Source organism: Balaenoptera ricei, chromosome 19, assembly GCF_028023285.1.
Source record: "Balaenoptera ricei isolate mBalRic1 chromosome 19, mBalRic1.hap2, whole genome shotgun sequence".
In the NCBI taxonomy this organism is placed as follows: domain Eukaryota; kingdom Metazoa; phylum Chordata; class Mammalia; order Artiodactyla; family Balaenopteridae; genus Balaenoptera; species Balaenoptera ricei.
Genome location: NC_082657.1, coordinates 18,997,782 through 19,015,519, shown reverse-complemented (window position 1 = coordinate 19,015,519; position 17,738 = coordinate 18,997,782). Strand labels below are relative to the sequence as shown.

The window sequence follows — 17,738 nt, the reverse complement described above, 5'->3', positions numbered from 1 at the left end:
GTATTATGTATTTGAAAGTTGCTAAAAGAGTAGATGGTAAAAGTTCTCATCACAAGGGGAAAAATTTTGTAACTGATGGATGGATGGTGGTGATGGATATTAACTAAACTTACTGTGGTAATCATTTCACAATGTATACATATATCAAACCATTATGTTTTACACTTTAAACTTATACAATATTCTATGTCAATTATATCTCAAAACTGGAAAAAATTAAATCTAATTATAAGTTGTTTAAAAACAATACTGCATGAGGGCTAAAAATAAAAAGAGGGGAACACAAGCAAGAAGAGCTTAGAGAGTACTAATCAGATGAGATGGAATTCATCATAGGAACCAATAAATAAAAGTTAATTTTAGTTTGATATATACAGTTAAAAATGAAGATACGAGAATCTTGCAGTGAGTAACACAATATTAAGCTATGGAAAAAATACATTAGAAACAAGGATAATCTGACAGATGTATACTATTAGTGGGAACCATGACAAATGCCTTCTCTGATGCACAGAACAAGTCCATAAAAGATAACTGAGGCGTCTGGGAAAAACCCTGGACAGGCATCAGGCTTCTGCTTTTGGGTTGAATGACATAACTGCAAAAGTTCATTCCCTCTCAACTGATGCAAAATAAATACAACTTTAAAAGTTCTTCTAGGGCTTCCCTCGTGGTGCAGTGGTTAAGAATCTGCCTGCCAATGCAGGGTACACGGGTTTGAGCCCTGGTCTGGGAAGATCCCACATGCCGCGGAGCAACTAAGCCTGTGCACCACACCTACTGAGCCTGTGCTCTAGAGCCCGTGAGCCACAACTACTCAGCCCGCGTGCCACAACTAGTGAAGCCTGCATGCCTAGAGCCCGTGCTCTGCAACAAGAGAAGCCACCGCAATGAGAAGCACGCCCACCACAACGAAGAGTAGGCCCCACTCGCCGCAACTAGAGAAAGCCTGCGCGAAGCAACGAAGACCCAACGCAGCCAAAAATAAATTAAATAAATTAATTTTAAAAAAATCAGCTGACAAAATGATGAAGCCAAACTTGTTTTTTATTCCTCTTTTGTAAAAAGGAGAATATTTTAAAATGGGGCAAGTATAGGCTGCCTTTGAGAATTGATGACTCCAGGGTAAGATCGTTTGAACTACATTTGGTGGGGGAGAGATCTGGGAGGGAGGGGAGCAAAGAGTGTCCTCCTGGTGCCCATTTTTCAGAATTATGTCAGTACTGGAAAACTTAGATCAGCTCCTACCGATACCTCTCACCCTACCATGAGCACACCAACAGGAGAGACTGGTCTGAGCATGACGGCAGGTCCTGCTATCTCAGACTCCCCCTCTTGCCATTCCTAACGCTTTGTCTTCTCTCCTTTTCTCCCTTCTCTTGGGGGTGGGGAGCAAAAAAATATAAGAACAGATCACTCTCCACTAAGCCCTTTGCAGAACGAGAATATCATTCCTGTGATGGGAGAGACCTATCATCACCCCCATGGTGCCTGCAAGAGCCAGTCTGCTCACGACAGCTTTTGGTTGCTTGCTGTGCCATCAGCTAGCCATGTTTCTGACTGACGGATATTAAACCTTCCTGCATTCCTGGAATAAGCCTTACAGCCTTCCTGGCCATGGCTTAAATTTTTTTTTTTAATTTGTCCTGGGTTTTACTTGGTAGCATTTTATATGGGATTTCAGCACCTACATTAGTCTGTAGTTGTGTTATCTTGATCAGGTTTTGGTACCAGGATTTAACCATCTTATAAAAATGCACCTTATTAAAATCTTTTCATCTTCTTATGTTTCATCTTCTTATCTTTTCATTACTTTAAAAGTGCTTCCCACTAATTGGGGGAGTGGGGAGACAGGTACAGATATTGACCCCCTTCAGCCTCAAGAGGCCTGGGTGGCTGGAGCGCCATGCAGTGAGTTCCCATTTCAACAATCTTGACTCTTCATCTCAGTGTGATATATAAATATTTTCATTTTCTGTGAGGCATGCTGTGAAAAGTTTGGGAAACACCATATTGTAGCATGGTACCTAGTCAAAGGAAAAAAGTGTTAACCCCACACAAAGAACTGGGAGAGGGCTGGAACTTCCCTGGAGGTCCAGGGGTTAAGATTGTGTGCTACCACTGCAGGGGGCAAGGGTTCCATCCCTGGTGGAGGAACTAAGGTCCCGCATGCCCTGAAGTGCGGCTGAAAAGTAAAAAATAAAGAAAAACAAAAAACTGGGAGAGGGCTGTACTCTGCATCTTCTTCGGGGCTTGGGAACTGCCTCTGAGACCTCCTGTTTAAATTCGACCTGGTGATTTCCCTTTTTTTTTTTTGACAAGGTCTGGAGCTTTCAGGTGATCTGGGCCGGGTGACTGGGGGGGCGAGGCCTGGTTAGCCCCATTCAGTAACATGTGAACTTCATGTACCTTGCGTTGTGCTTTCCTTCAGACTAGCAGCACATTTTTCCTGCTTGGGGCTTTAAGCACATGTTTACCTGACCTCGTGAACTCAAACTTACATTTAAAACTGAAGGTTCCATGTGATCGCTCGCGAGGACCCAGGGAGCGAGCCACGTGACGCCCCACGCAGCTCCGCCCCCCATCCGCCCCCGAGCGCTGTGAGCAGGGCGACGGCCAGTTGTGCTGACGGTTGGCGCACCACGTGGTTTCTGGAATCCTCCAGGTGTGCGCTGTCTGGGGGCGGGCGCAGGGGGCGGGGCGGGAGCCCTAGCGCGCCCTCGCCGGCGTCGAGGTTGGAGGACGGCGCGTCGCCTGCGGGGCCAGGGCTGGGCGCGCGGGCTCCGCGGCGCTGACCTGGGGAGGAGGCGCGCCTCCGCGGAGGCCGGCCCTGCAGGAGACTCCGTTTTCGCCCCCAAAAGTTCATCTCGAGGGAGTAGCGACGGGGAGACCAGGAGCCGGGCGCGGCCGCTACGCTGCGCGTTTTTCCGGGGCGAGTCTGCCGGGTGGCCTGCGAGGCTCGGGGAAGATGCTCCAGGTCCTGGTGCTGAAGGTGAGCGAGCGCGAAGCCCCTGAGCCCGGCCGTTCACCCGCTCCCCGTGCAGGGTCCGCCCCGGGTGGGGACCTGCGGGAAGGGGTGCCGGATGAGATCCCGGACGCTTAATTTCAGATAAACAACGGGAAATTTTCGTTCAAGGCTGCCCCATGCAGTATTTGGGATATACTTAGAGTAAAAAATCATTCGTTGTTTCTCCGAAATTCGGATTGAAGTAGGTGTCCTGTATCTAGAACCTCAGGGGGAGGGACGGACTCTGACCTCTTCTCCCGGTCCCGGTTCGGCGCTGGGTGAGGCCCCCCTCGCGCCCCCGGTCCGCTGACCTATTACTCTCCCCCGACGCGGGTCCTCTCCGGCCGGTCCCCACCTGCATTGGACAGGGGCGTGGGTGACCTGTATCTCTCCGAACACACGCCCGTCCCGGCTGCACTCGTGGCGACCCCTGCCCGCTCGCGCCCCAGGACTCTGGCGGCCACCCCCTCCCCACGCGGGCTCCTCGGGACTCGAGACCTTGGAGTCGGGGGCGCAGCGGGGGTTCGCCCCGGAGGGGGCCCGCAGAGTGACCCGAACTGCAGCTTCTCCTTTGAGTGAGGTGCGTGCTCCTTAATGATGCCAGAGACCGGGAAAGCACATAGTGTGTTCACGGTGTGTACTTGCAGGAAGGAGTTTACAAACCAGAGCAAAGGGGTGGGTATTGGGAAAAGGAAATATAAAGAACTTTTTGGAAAAGATCATACTTCAGTGGGCAGAGGAGAAGCATGATGGCATTTAGGAAAAAAAAAAAAAATCAACCTTCCTGCTCCTGTTTTATGTAGTTTATACCAACAGATTCACAAACGTTTGAAGCAGCTGATTCTTACAGAGGATTTGCTCTGAGACTTTTAGGGTTTTGAGATGTAACTGGCAAGCTCCTCTCCACCACCTTCCCTAAATAGTCTGATTTCTCCTTTAGAAAGACAGGGCTCTTCCAGGGGGTACAGATGCTGCCATGTGCAAATCCATTGGGGCAGAACTTTGGAAGGAGTTGCTGGACTCTTACTGTCTCTAACTTGGGAACCCCTTTTTTCTCAGTTGGACCCAAGAACCCTTTTCTCTACCCCCTCAGCTCTGGTCTGGTCCCACTGCCGGTTCTTACCCTGCTCACACTCAGAGCAAATTTTCTATCCAATATAGGAGTATTTCCTCAAGTGTGGTACCATTACCAGCTGTAGTTTTCCAGATTAATTTAGCTTTTACGTGGATAAATTTTTTCCCAACAGATGAATGGATAAGCAAAATGTAGTATATACATACAATGGAATATTATTCAGCCTTAAAAAGGATGGAAATTCTGATATATGCTACAACATGGATGAATCTTGAAGACATCATGTTAAGTGAAATAAACCAATTACAAAGGGACAAATACTGCACGATTCCACTTATATGAGGTTCCTAGAGCAGTCAAATTCATAAAGACAGAAAACAGAATGGTGGTTGCCAGGGGCTGGGGTGGGGGCATGGGGAGTTACTGTTTAATGGATATAGAGTTTTAGTTTTGCAAGATGAAAAAGGTTCTGGAGATGGATGGTGATCAAGGTAGCACAACAATATGAATGTAGTTAATGCTACTGAATATGGTTAAGATGGTAAATTTTATGCGTATTTTATCACGATTAAAAATAAATTAAAAAATTTTAACAGTTATGTATTTGTAATATATTTTAGAAATAAAAACATCATAACTAGCATTACAGACCTGTTAGGATGCGGCTAAGGGAAAAAAAGGTGTTGATTAAAAATATATATAAAGGAAGCAGCCCAGGCAACATGCAGTTGTGTCAGAAGTGAGGAAGGCAGAATGCAGTGAGACCCAGAAGCACTGCGGGAGAAAGGGATGTCATGTCATCCTTGATCAGAAAGGTGAGCAGCACAGGGAAAGCCCCAAGGCCATTGGTCCTGCAGTCAAGCTTTGTTAGTGGAAAGGATCACTTACATTTCAAGACAGCTAGGTATGGACCCTTCAAAGGGACAGCTTGTGCCAGGAGGGGTGACAGAAGGAGCTAAACAAGGCTTGGAAATAGGGGTGAGATTCTGAAAGCTGCAGGCTGTGACCTCAATAATGTGGTAGAAGCAGCTGTTCTGCTGGCTGAGTGTATGACTTCAGGACCGTCAGTGAAATCCACAAACAGAATGTCAGGAGTGGTTTTCCTGCTGGAGCTGCTTACCAGGTTGCTGCTTTGTTCTGAGGAGACTGGATTGAGATTGAAGCAGTAGCTGCCCAGGGACCTCTCACGACAGTATGACCAAAAGTGGGCCAAGTGCTATTTAGTCTGGAATTTTCATAACGTTTTAAAATTAACATCTTAATTTTTATAATTGATGTTGGAAAGTAAACTTGACAAAAATATCTGAAGTTATTATGCAAATACCATATACTAAGGGGAATTGAACATGAACTGATGATTAACAATGAGTCCAATTACTGATGTTATAAATTATACTCACACCCACTCATGTTACTGAATGTGGGAAAAGAGACACTCATTCCATAGTTACCCAGATAAATGAAAGTAAAGGGAAATAACATGTAGGAAACATGAGTTACTATTCCTGAGAAATAATAAAGAACACACTTTAATTCAATTAAATCCTGTTAATTTAATGATGTGAGATATTTAGTTCTCATGCCAGATAGTTGATTCTACTTTTACTTGAGTAAAAATAAAGTATTCAAGTTTGAATGGTAGAGGTAAGGAGAAGAAAGTGGACCAAAATATTATACAGATATTACTTTTCTAATGGAAATAACGTAGACATGCAGGGAAAAAAATGTGTAAGGCTGGTGACTGCATTGGCTGGTATGGCATTGGCGGGAAGCAGCAGGCCCCAACTTTGGTGTAAGAGACGGGGTGGGAGGAATTGTGAGCCCATCCCTGCCTGGTAAAGCACATGGAAGAAATTGCAGCTTGAGCCACTTGTTCTTCTGGCGGGTAAAACTGAACCTGGCCTACATTTTTTAGGTTTTAGTAGCAGATTAAAAAAAAAATTGAAACAATCTAGAAACTTCAAATTATCTATGATGCCTTAAAAATATTTTTAAACATCTTTCCCCATCTTAATATTTTGAAGATTTTCAAACTCGAAAACAAGTTACAAAAACAATATTGAGAATAACCATATACTCTATACCTAGAGTCAACAATTGTTAACATCTTGTCATATTTGCATATTTCTTAATAATATATGTATATAAAATTGTTGACTTCTTTTGCCGAACCATTTGAGAATTAGTTGTAAACTCTAAATACTTATGCGTGTGTTTCCTAAGAACAAAGACTTTCGCTTACATAACCACAATATAATTATCACACTTGAGAAATGTAACATTGATACACTAATATAAAATCCATACTCAAATTTCTCCAACTGTGCCAATAATGTATTCTGTAACTTGTTTTCTCTGATCCAGGATCCAATAAAAAATTATACATTGCATTTAATTGTCATGGCCTTTTATTCCCCTTGAGTTTGGGTCAGTTCTCTGGCTTTTTTGTATCTTTGATGTCATTGAAATTTATGAAGAGAAAGGGCAGTTGCTTTGCAAAATACCCTTCAAGCTGGATTTATCTGTTTCGTCATGATTGTGTTCAGGTTAAACATTTTTAGTAAAATACTGCATAGGTGATGCCACGTCAGAAGACAAGAAGCTTTAAAAAAAAATCATTACTTTTGATGAAAAATAATTTAAAAATCCAACTTTTATTAGGAAATACTCTAGACATACAAAAAAGTATAGAAAATATTATAAACACCTGGACATCTATCACCTAGCTTTGCCAGATTTTAACATTTTGCCATATTTGCTACATATCTTTTTTAACCATAAACTATTTTGTTGTTTTTATGTAGAGTTCTGTGATATTTTGAAAAATGCATAGTCATGTAATCACCACCACAGTCAAAATACAGAGCAGTTCCATCACCCCCCAAAATTGCCTTGTGGTCCTTTGTAGTCATTTCTTTCCCCCACCTCTAGTCCTTGGCAACCACTGATTTGTCTTCTATCCCTATTAGTTTTGCCTTTTTCCAAAATGTCATAAAAATGGGATTGTGCATATGGAATCATACAGTAGTATGTAGCCTTTGAGTGCGACTGCTTTGACTTACTGTAATGCATTGGAGGCTCATCTATGTTGTGGCACTTGTTAGGAGTGAGTAGGATTCCATTGTATGGACATGTGACAATTTGTTTATACAGTCACCAGTTGAAGGCCATTTGAGTTGTTTCCAGTTCAGGGAGATTATAAATAAAGCTGCTAGGAACTTTGCATACAGGTTTTTGTGTGAATACAAGTTTTTATTTCATGGGTAAATCAGTAGGATTACCTGTATGTTTAATTTTATGAGAAACTTTTTCAAAGTAACTGTACCACTTTACATTTCCATCAGCAGTGCTCTACATCCTCACCAGCACTTGATATTGTCAGTTTTATACATTTTAGCCATTCTAGTAGGTGTTTACTGGTATCTCATTGTGGTTTTAATTTTAATTTCCCTAATGACAGATGTGTTAATCATGTTTCCAGGTGTTTGTTTGCCCATCCTTCCATCTTTTTTTGTCAAGTATCTGTTCAGATCTGCCCATTCTTCTAACTTGGTGGTTTGTTTTCTTATTATTGACTTTGTAGAGTTCTTTATATATATTGGATAAAGTTCTTTGTTGAATATGTGATTTGTAAATATTTTCTCCCCGTTGGTGGCTTATCTCTTCCTTCTCTAAACAATGTCTTTCAAAGAGCTGAAGTTTTAAATTTGGATTAAGTACAGTTTATCAATTTTTGCTTATACGAATTATACTTTTGGTGTTTTATCTAAGAAATCTTTGCCTAACCACAGTCACAAAGATTCCCCCCATGTATTCCTCAAACATTTTTTATAGTCTTATATTTTACATTTAGATAAATGATCCATGTGAGTTAATTTTTGTATGGAAAAAATCCAAGGAATGGATCGAGGTTCATTTTTTTGCATATATCTAATTGTTCCAGCATCGTTTGTTGAAAAAACTATCCTCCTTCCATTGAATTGCCTTTGTGCCTTTATTGAAAATCACTTGACTACACATGCGTGACTCTGTTTCTGTTGTATTGATTTATGTATCTATGCTTTCTCCAGTACCACACAGTTCTGATTACTGCAGCTTTACATTAAGTCTTGAAATCAGATAGTGTGTCTTCCAACTATGTTGTTCTTTTTCAGAATTATACGGGCTATTCTAGTTCCTTTGCCCTTCCAATAAGAATTTCATGAATAGTTTGTTGATTTCACAACTCCTGCTGGAATTGAGTCCTTTTTATAGACCATTTTGGGGAAAGTCAAAATCTTAACGTTCCATGAACATAGTATATTTGCATTACAGGTCTTCTTTGATTTATTTCACCAGTGTTTTGTACCTTTCAGCATGCAAATTGTTCATTTTTTTGTTAGATTTATTCCTAAGTAATTCCTGCTTTTTGGTGCTATTGCAAACGGTACTGTTTTTAAAATTTAAATTTCCAATTTTTATTGCTGGAATATAGACGTGCAGTTGAATTTATTATATGACCTTTTACCCTGGAATCTTGCTACAGTCACTTATTAGTTCTAGTATATTTTTGGTAGACTCCTTAGAATTTTCTGCATAGATATTCTTATTGTGAATAGAGACACTTTTCTTTCTTCTTTTCCCATTTTCCTGACAATCTTTTCTTATTGTACTGGCTAGGACCTCCAGCACAATGTTGAGTAGGAGTGGTAAGCACACCACTAATAAATTTTTTATTTTGTTTGTTTCACTTTTTGGTTCTAGAATTACCCTTTTCCAAAGGTTATTTTTTTTTAATAGTTTCCATTCCTTACGTGAAATTCTCCTTTTTAAAAAACAAACTCACTATAGCCATCTTATCCTTAAGTTTTTGAACATGGTATTTATAATAGCTGCTTTTAAGTCCTTACCTGTTCACTTCAACATCCGGGCAGTCTTGGGTTCACTTTCTGTTGGCTGTTTTTTGCCTTGGCTGTGCACTGCATTCTCATTTCTTTGCCTGTCTAGTATTGTTCATGCTACACTGGGGGTTGTGGTGATTGGGAACTACTGTGTGCTCTGTCAGCGCTTTGGGAGGCTTGGTTTATAGTTCTTTGGAGACCTCTTGATTTTGCCTTTGTTGACAGAGCACATTCTCTTTGTCCTGCAACATGGTCTTTACTCCTCAGGCCTGGCACTGCAGGGGTTCTCAGGGAGCCTGAGGTGTTTACTGAGCCTCCTTAACTCCTGCTCCAAACTCCGTTTTCCTGTGATGAGTGTCAAACAGAATCAAAGCCGGACATTGGTTAAAGCAGTGAAAACAGATTGTATTCAGTGACTGCTGATGTAAGGGAGGGAGCTGAGTTCCGTTCCAATTTGTGTGGAGGTGACCGGACGTTTTAAAGGGAGAGTGAGGAGGACGAGGGGAGGGGCTCCAGTGGAAAATGACAGAGGGTGGGTCAGTGTCACTGTGGTGGGGCAGCTGTGTCCGCTGCCTCTGGGGCCAGGCTTCTGAATTCCCGCAGAGACTGGGAGGCCGGGGCCCTGTCCTTCCAGATGGTTACATCCCAAAGGAATTGGTTATCAGGTCCTTGAGAAGGAATACTCCAGAGTGGTAGGAGATACATACACATCCCAAAGGGATAGGTAGGCTCCACAGCTGAGGCCCTTTTCAGTAAGTTCTGTGACAAGGGAAGGTCAAGGGCCTGTGTCAGGTGTTGGCTGGGACAAAAGTAGTTCTTTCTCAGGCAGGCATTGTAGAGGGGACATGGCCTTATGCTGTGAGTTTGGGTGGCCTCTTAGTGCAGAGGTTTGAGCAGTCACTCTGTGCCCAGAGTCCTGCAGTTCTCGTGGGCAGAAGCTGAAACTGTATTTCCATCAGCCTCCCGACTGTGGCTTCTCCCAGGACTCCCTGGAGTCTCACCGTGCAGTTCAGGCTCTGCCGAGGATTTGAGGGGTTTTGTGTGCAGACTTCAGGGCTCTCCCCTCTGTGGCTCAGCATTTCTCCCCTTCATGTACAGCTGCTCTGGCAGCCCCAGACTCCGTTCTCTGGTTTCTCAAGCCACAAACAGGGTGGCTTCTGCTTCAGTTGTGTTCTGCACCCCCAGGACTGGGGCTGTTTTCAGGGGAAAAGCTGTTTATGAACATGGGTCTCACCCAGCCATGTTGCCTCCCTTCAAGGATTGAATCTCCCACCTGCTTTTGGTCACTCTTCAGTGCCTTCAGGTTGTCATTTTCTTTTTTTCCAGGGTTTATCATTGTTACTTGCAGGTGGGCTAGTCCATATGAACCACTCTGCCATTACTGGAACCAGAATGGCCAGCTGTTCTTTTTTCCAACTATTTATTATAAAAATGTTCAAACATTCAGAAAAATAGAATGCTTATGTACTCCTGTCACCTGGTATCTGGGATCCAAAATCTTGGGATGTCATTGCTTTTAGGCTCTCTCAGTAGACAGGAAATACAGTACGTTTGAAAAATCATGAGCTCTTACTGATATTTTCAATTCAAATTTAACTTTTCATTTTATATTTGTATTCTTTCTCTAATGATGAAAGTCTTGGTTTCTAATAACACTAATAGATAATAAGATACATTCAGAGAAGTCTTTCATCCCTCTTCCTTCTACCCCATTCCTGGCTTCCTCTGTAGGTAATAATTTGTATGTTTTTGGTTTATCTGCCATTTCTTTATTTTAACATGAGCAGAATGTACATACATTCACATTTCCCTCTCTTTCTTATGAAAGACATAGAGTACAAAAAACGCTGTTCTGAACCTTGCTTTTGTATTTTGTTATGGATATTTTGAAAGTACAGATCAAGGACATTGATCTCTGTTTGCTTTTTCAGTCACAGCACATGATTCTAAATTACATATTATTGGTTACGTGTTTTAGAGTTTTATCTTTGCATCTTTTATCATTTTTCCGAGTTTTATTGAAGTATAATTGACATATGACATTATATAAGTTTAAGGTATACAAGGTGATAGTTTGAGGGTCTTTTATTTTCTATCTGACCATTTAAGACAGAAGTACTTGTCAAGAATTTGTTAGAGCACTTAAATTTGAAACAGTTACTGTGATTCTAAGGTTTATTATTTTATGGTTCCACTTTTAAATCATGCATTGTTTTGTCTTTTAAAAATTTTACAGATCGAAGATCCAAGTTGCTTCTGGGTTATTATAAAAGGACGTAGTCCCATTTTAGATAGTGAAGTTGACTATCAAAAACTAAATAGTGCCATGAATGACTTCTATAACAGCATGTGTCAAGATTTAGAAATGAAACCACTAATGTTGGAAGAAGAGCAGGTATGTATCTAAATGTGCTTTAAACAACATGTCTTGAAATACTACTCAAAATGTAGACTGTTTTAGCAACTCAGATGATAAAAACTTTTAGAGTATTTCAACTGCTTATGATCATTGCCTTGTGTTAGGTTCATTTGGTTGCATAAGAGTCGGGCTAGTCATGGAAAGTGACAGTTCTTGTATCAGGTTCACATGGGGCAAGAGGAGATGGAGTGTCATCTAAATTCAGGCATAGAGCCATCGTCCTGGGGCTGGGAACCAGAGGATCATTCTAGATCCGTCACAGGGACCTTAGCAGAGGGAGCATGGGGGTTTCCAGTCTAGGGCCAGTGCCTCCCTTTTGGTTGCTTGTGACTTTGACCAACTCGTGGTGTTTTATTTTCCTTACTCCACATTGTGGCCCCTCCTTCCTTTCCTGCACCCTCAGCTCTGTGCCCATTGTCTGCTCCTCTCTGCAGGTTAGTCATTTCTCAGAAGAATTTGAATTTTTATAATAGTGTGATAGGAAAAGATTTATAAACTATGAGAAAAATTAGAAATGATTTGAATTCCTCAGCCCACCCTAAATAATCATTAATAACATTATTTTTGGGGCTTCCCTGGTGGCGCAGTGGTTGAGAATCTGCCTGCCAATGCAGGGGACACGGGTTCGAGCCCTGGTCTGGGAAGATCCCACATGCCTCGGAGCAACTAGGCCCGTGAGCCACAACTACTGAGCCTGCGCGTCTGGAGCCTGTGCTCTGCAACAAGAGACGCCGCGATAGTGAGAGGCCCGCGCACCGCGATGAAGAGTGGCCCCCGCTTGCCACAACTAGAGAAAGCCCTCGCACAGAAACGAAGACCCAACACAGCCAAAAATAAATAAATAAAAATTAAAAAAAAAAACATTATTTTTTCCATGCCATTTACTTGTTTGTTTGTTTTTTTTTTAAATTTATTTATTTTATTTTTGGCTGCGTTGGGTCTTTGTTGCTGCACACGGGCTTTCTCTAGTTGTGGTGAGTGGGGGCTACTCTTCGTTGCAGAGCACGGGCTTTAGGCGTACGGGCTTCAGTAGTTGTGGCACGTGAGCTCAGTAGTTATGGCTCGCAAGCTCTAGAGTGCAGGCTCAGTAGTTGTGGCGCACAGGCTTAGTTGCTCCGCGGCATGTGGGATCTTCCCGGACCAGGGATCGAACCCATGTCCTCTGCATTGGCAGGTGGATTCTTAACCACTGTGCCACCAGGGAAGTCCACCGTTTACTTGTTGAAGAAACGAAACCAGGTAAGTTGTCCTTTTAAAATATTCCACGTTCTGTATAGCCTGGTTGCTTCCTTGTGGTGGTGGTGAACTTTTTCCTTCATCCCCTATATTTCCTGCAGACTGATAAATATAAAGCTTTGATTACATTTATAGTCACTTTTTTTCCCCAAGAATGACTGGTGCTGTGAGGTTCCTCTTGTATTGAATTGGGAGAGAATCTCACTTTTGGTGATGCTGAGGTTGACTGCTGCATTCAGATGGCGGCAGCCTAAGTGCCGCCTGTGGTTCCTGTCAGCTAGTAATGCTGTCCAGTGACCACCACCGCCCAAATCAGCTCTTTCATTTATGCTTGCAAAATGGTCATTTTCACATTGCTTCTGCATTCATGAGCTGGAATTCTTCCATAGAGAACTTTCCCTCATCTGTTAGAACTGTTTGGCTTCCTGAAGTAATACTGGAAAGGTGGAAAAATTGCTTGATTCTTTCCCGTATTAATTTTCCTGTGCCTAGTTATCTACACTTACATCTAGAGGTTTGTTTTGTTTTTCTCTCCTTGTTATTTTTAAGTACTATATTGAACTCATGGCTTTTAATGTATTCATCAGCTGTAATCATTTTTCTTGATGCTTAAATTATCTCTTTATTGGCTAGAGGAAGCCCTAGTATACCACCTTTTCAAAGTTAACTGACTGTGTGAATTATTAGCTACAGGTGTCTTTGACTTAAGCATGAAACAGAAATACCCTCCATCCTTTGGCACAATTTCTCTTGAATTATTTGAGTCCTGAATTATGTGAGGCTCTCAAGAGCACATCCCTTGCAGAATAGCTGCCCTGTGTTTTCCAACTTCAGTTCCCAAGGGCAGGGATCTCCACTGTCCCACTTCTTCCCTGTTGGGCACAGCTCTCCCTGCTGAGCCACTTTATAAGCCTGTGGTCAGCATATGGTTTGCCTGTCTGTGGCCTGGCAGTCCCATGGGACAGTCAGGATGCCAAGCACTGTCACTCTAGCAGGGCAGTTTCCCTAAAAGGGGGCTGCAGGTATTTATGCAGTCATTCACTGAGTAGTTTTTGAAGACACAGTACCTGCCAAGCACTGTTCTAGGTGCTGGGAATATGGCAGTAAACAAAAAGACAAAAATCCCCTTCATCATGGCACTGACGTCCAGTTGTGGCTGATAGCAAACAAATGTTAGAGGGTGGTAAACAGGCATGGGAAGCAGAACCGGGAAGATGAGCCTGGGGTTGTGATTTCGTGTTGTCCTGGCACATGACTGACAATTATTTGTAAGTTTTGTTTTCTGATTTAAGAAGGTAAGGCAATGCATTTTCCTTATTTCACTTCCTAAAAATTCTCCTTAGTTAAGAAGTCAAAGTGATTGTAGTAAGAAAACCAATGAAATAGAATTCAGGTGCCCTGAGTTCTTGTTTTCCCAATAAGCAGCGTTTAGCTTGGGGTGATCCAGCCTCCTTGCATCTTTGAGGTAAAAGGTATGAGATGATGTTGAGAGTACCTTTTAGTTCTCTCATTATTGACTAGAGATTTTTAATTTAATTTTTAAAATTTTTATTGTAGTATGGTTGATTTACGTTATGTTAGTTGCAGGTGTACAACAAAGTGAATCTGTTATACATACATCCACTCTTTTTTAGATTCTTTTCCCATATAGGCCATTATAGAGTATTGAGTAGAGTTCTCTGTGCTATACAGTAGGTCCTTATTAGTTATCTATTTTATATATAGCAGTGGGTATATGTTAATCCCAGTCTTCCAACTTATCCCTCCACCCCCCCCCCACTTACTCCCTGGTAACCATAAGTTTATTTTCTACATCTATAACTCTATTTCTGTTTTGTAGGTAAGTACATTGGTACTCTTTTTTTGGATTCCACATAAAAGCGATATCATATGATATTTGTCTTTCTCTGTCTGATTTACTTCACTCAGTATGACAATCTCTAGGTCCATCCATGTTGCTGCAAATGGCATTATTTCATTCTTTTTTTATGGCTGAGTAATATTACATTGTGTATGTATACCACATCATCTTTATCCATTCCTCTGTCAGTGGACATTTAGGTTGCTTCCACGTCCTGGCTCAATATTGAGCTCAATAAAATAGTGCTGCAATGAACATTGGGGTGCATGTGTCTTTTCGAATTATGGTTTTCTCCGGATATATGCCCAGGGATTGCTGGATCATATGGTAGTTCTATTTTTAGTTTTTTAAGGAACCTCCATACTGTTCTCCATAGTGGCCATACCAGTTTACATTCCTACCAACAGTGTAGGAGGGTTCCCTTTTCTCCACACCCCCTCCAGCGTTTATTGTTTGTAGATTTTTTGATGATGGCCATTCTTACCGGTGTGAGGTGATACTTCATTGCAGTTTTGATTTGCATTTCTCTAATAATTAGTGATATTGAGCATCTTTTCATGTGCTTTTTAACTGTCTATATGTCTTCTTTGGAGAGATGTCTATTTAGGTCTTCTAACCCACTTTTTATTGGGTTGGGTTTTTTTTTTTTTATATTGAGCTGCATGAGCTGTTTTGTATATTTTGGAGATTAATCCTTTGTCAGTTGCTTCATTTGCAGATATTGGGTTGGCCAAAAGGTTCATTCATTTTTTTCCTAAGATGGCTCTAATAGTGCTTAGTTGTCTTTAACTTCATTCAAAACAATTTTGTTAGATTGTATTGTGACATATCAGCATGCATTTAAAAAAAATAATCAAAATTGGTGAATTTTTGTGTAGCCATTTTAATATTGAAGATGGAAGGAAAAAAGCAACATTTTCAGCATATTATGCTTTATTATTTCAAGAAAGGTGAAAATGCAACTGAAACGCAAAAAAAAGATTTTGTGCAGTTCATGGAGAAGGTGCTGTGACTGATTGAACGTGTCAAAAATGGTTTGTGAAGTTTCGTGCTGGAGATTTCTCACTGGACGATGCTCCACGGTTGGGTAGACCAGTTGAAGTTGATAGCGATCAAATCGAGACATTGATTGAGAACAATGAACGTCATACCACGTGGGAGATAGCTGACATACTCAAAATATCCAACTCAAGCGTTGAAAATCATTTGCACCAGCTTGGTTACATTAATCGCTTTGATGTTTGGGTTCCACGAAGTTAAGCGAAAAAAAAACCTTCTTGACCGTATTTCCGTATCCATTCTCTACTGAAACGTATTGAAAGTGTTCCGTTTTTTAAACAAATTGTGATAGGCGATGAAAAGTGGATACTGCATAATAATGTGGAATGGAAGAGATCGTGGGGCGAGGGAGATGAATCACCACGAACCACACCAAAGGCTGGTCTTCATCCAAAGAAGGTGATGTTGTGTATATGGTGGGATTGGAAGGGAGTCCTCTATTATGAGCTCCTGCCGGAAAACCAAACGATTAATTCCAACAAGTACTGCTCCCAATTAGACCAACTGAAAGCAGCACTCGACAAAAAGCATCCAGAATTAGTCAACAGAAAACTCATAATCTTCCATCAGGATAACGCAAAGACTGCATGTTTCTTTCATGACCAGGCAAAAACTATTACAGCTTGGCTGGGTTCTCATTCATCCGCCATATGCACCAGACACTGCACCTCCAGATTTCCATTTATTTAGGTCTTTACAAAATTCTCTTAATGGAAAAATGTTCAATTCCCTGGACGACTGTAAAAGGCACCTGGAACAGTTCTTTGCTCAAAAAGATAAAAAGTTTTGGGAAAATGGAATTATGAAGTTGCCTGAAAAATCACGAAAGGTAGTGGAACCAAAGGGTGAATACGTTGTTCAATAAAGTTCTTGGAGAAAATGAAAAATGTGTCTCTTATTTTTACTTAAAAACTGAAGGAACTTCTTGGCCAACCCAATATTTTTCTCCCATTCTGAGGGTTGTCTTTTTGTTTTGTTTATGGTTTCCTCTGCTGTGCAAAAGCTTTTAAGTTTAATTAGGTCTCATTTGTTTATTTTTGTTTTTATTTTCATTACTATAGGGGGTGCTTTGAAAAAGACCTTGCTGTTATTTATGTCAAGAGTGTTCTGCCTATGTTTTCCTCTAAGAGTTTTATAGTATCTGGCTTTACATTTAGGTCTTTAATCCATTTTGAGTTTATTTTTGTGAATGGTGTTAGGGAGTGTTCTAATTTCACTCTTTTACATGTAGCTGTCCAGTTTTCCCAACACCACTTATTGAAAAGACTGTCTTTTCTCCATTGTATAGTCTTGCCTCCTTTGTCAATGATCAGGTGACCATAGGTGTGTGGGTTTGTCTCTGGACTTTCTATCCTGTTCCATTGATATATATTTCTGTGTTTGTGCCAGTACCATACTGTTTTGATTACTGTGGCTTTGTAGTATAGTCTGAAGTCAGGGAGCCTGATTCTTCCATCTCCATTTTTCTTTCTCAAAATTGCTTTGGCTATTCACGGTCTTTTGTATTTCCATACAAATTGTAAGTTTTTTTGTTCTAATTCTGTGAAAAATGTCATTGGTAATTTGATAGGGATTGCATTGAATCTGTAGATTGCTTTGGGCAGTATAGTCATTTTCACAATATTGATTCTTCCAGTCCAAGAACGTGGTATATCTCTCCATCTGTTTGTGTCATTTTTGATTTCTTTCATTAGTATCTTACAATTTTCTGAGTATGACTAGAGGTTTTAACACTGAAGTTTTCTTTTTATTTTGTAGGTTTGTGTGGTTTATTGTGAGGAACTGAAGTGCTGGTGCAGGGCTGTAATTAAGTCAATAGTGTCTTCAGCAGACCATTACCTCACAGAGTGTTTCCTTGTGGATTTTGCCAAGTACATTCCAGTGAAATCCAAAAAGTATGTATGTATTATTTATTTTGCCTTATGCTCTTTAGGGGACAAATGTCAGTTTTCAAGGAGAATGTCAATTTTCAAAGTAAGGGGCGAGAGCTTCAAGAAGGGAAGACTTGCAGGTTCAGGTTTTACAAGCAGTGAATGTAAGAGCAGGTGCTCAGGATGAGGACTCAGCAGGCGGCTCCGGCCCTCCTTCTGCCTTCCTTCCTAGAAAGTGCAGGTGTTCTCTGTCAGCTGCTCTCCTGGCCTGGCGTGGCATGTCCCCTGAGTTTGCTCAGGTGATGGAATGGGTCCTTCGGGTTACCTGGC

At 41.4% G+C, this 17,738-nt stretch overlaps 1 protein-coding gene and 1 pseudogene across 4 annotated transcripts in view; both read left to right on the top strand.

Annotated features, from left to right (window-relative positions):
* The first annotated feature begins 2,742 nt into the window (after positions 1-2,742).
* TDRD12 (tudor domain containing 12) overlaps positions 2,743-17,738 on the top strand; it is an 81,064-nt gene continuing 66,068 nt past the window's right edge. For 3 of the 4 annotated variants that reach the window (XM_059905022.1, XM_059905021.1, XM_059905024.1), the window contains exons 1-3: positions 2,743-2,992; positions 11,199-11,357; positions 17,296-17,432. In XM_059905022.1, the coding sequence (XP_059761005.1) occupies positions 2,969-2,992; positions 11,199-11,357; positions 17,296-17,432 (320 nt within the window). In that variant the 5' untranslated portion in view covers positions 2,743-2,968. Of the gene's footprint in view, positions 2,993-11,198; positions 11,358-17,295; positions 17,437-17,738 lie in introns of those variants that run through there. The other variant, XM_059905023.1, reaches the window with a different exon arrangement.
* On the top strand, positions 4,877-5,344 carry LOC132353695 (2-iminobutanoate/2-iminopropanoate deaminase-like; annotated as a pseudogene).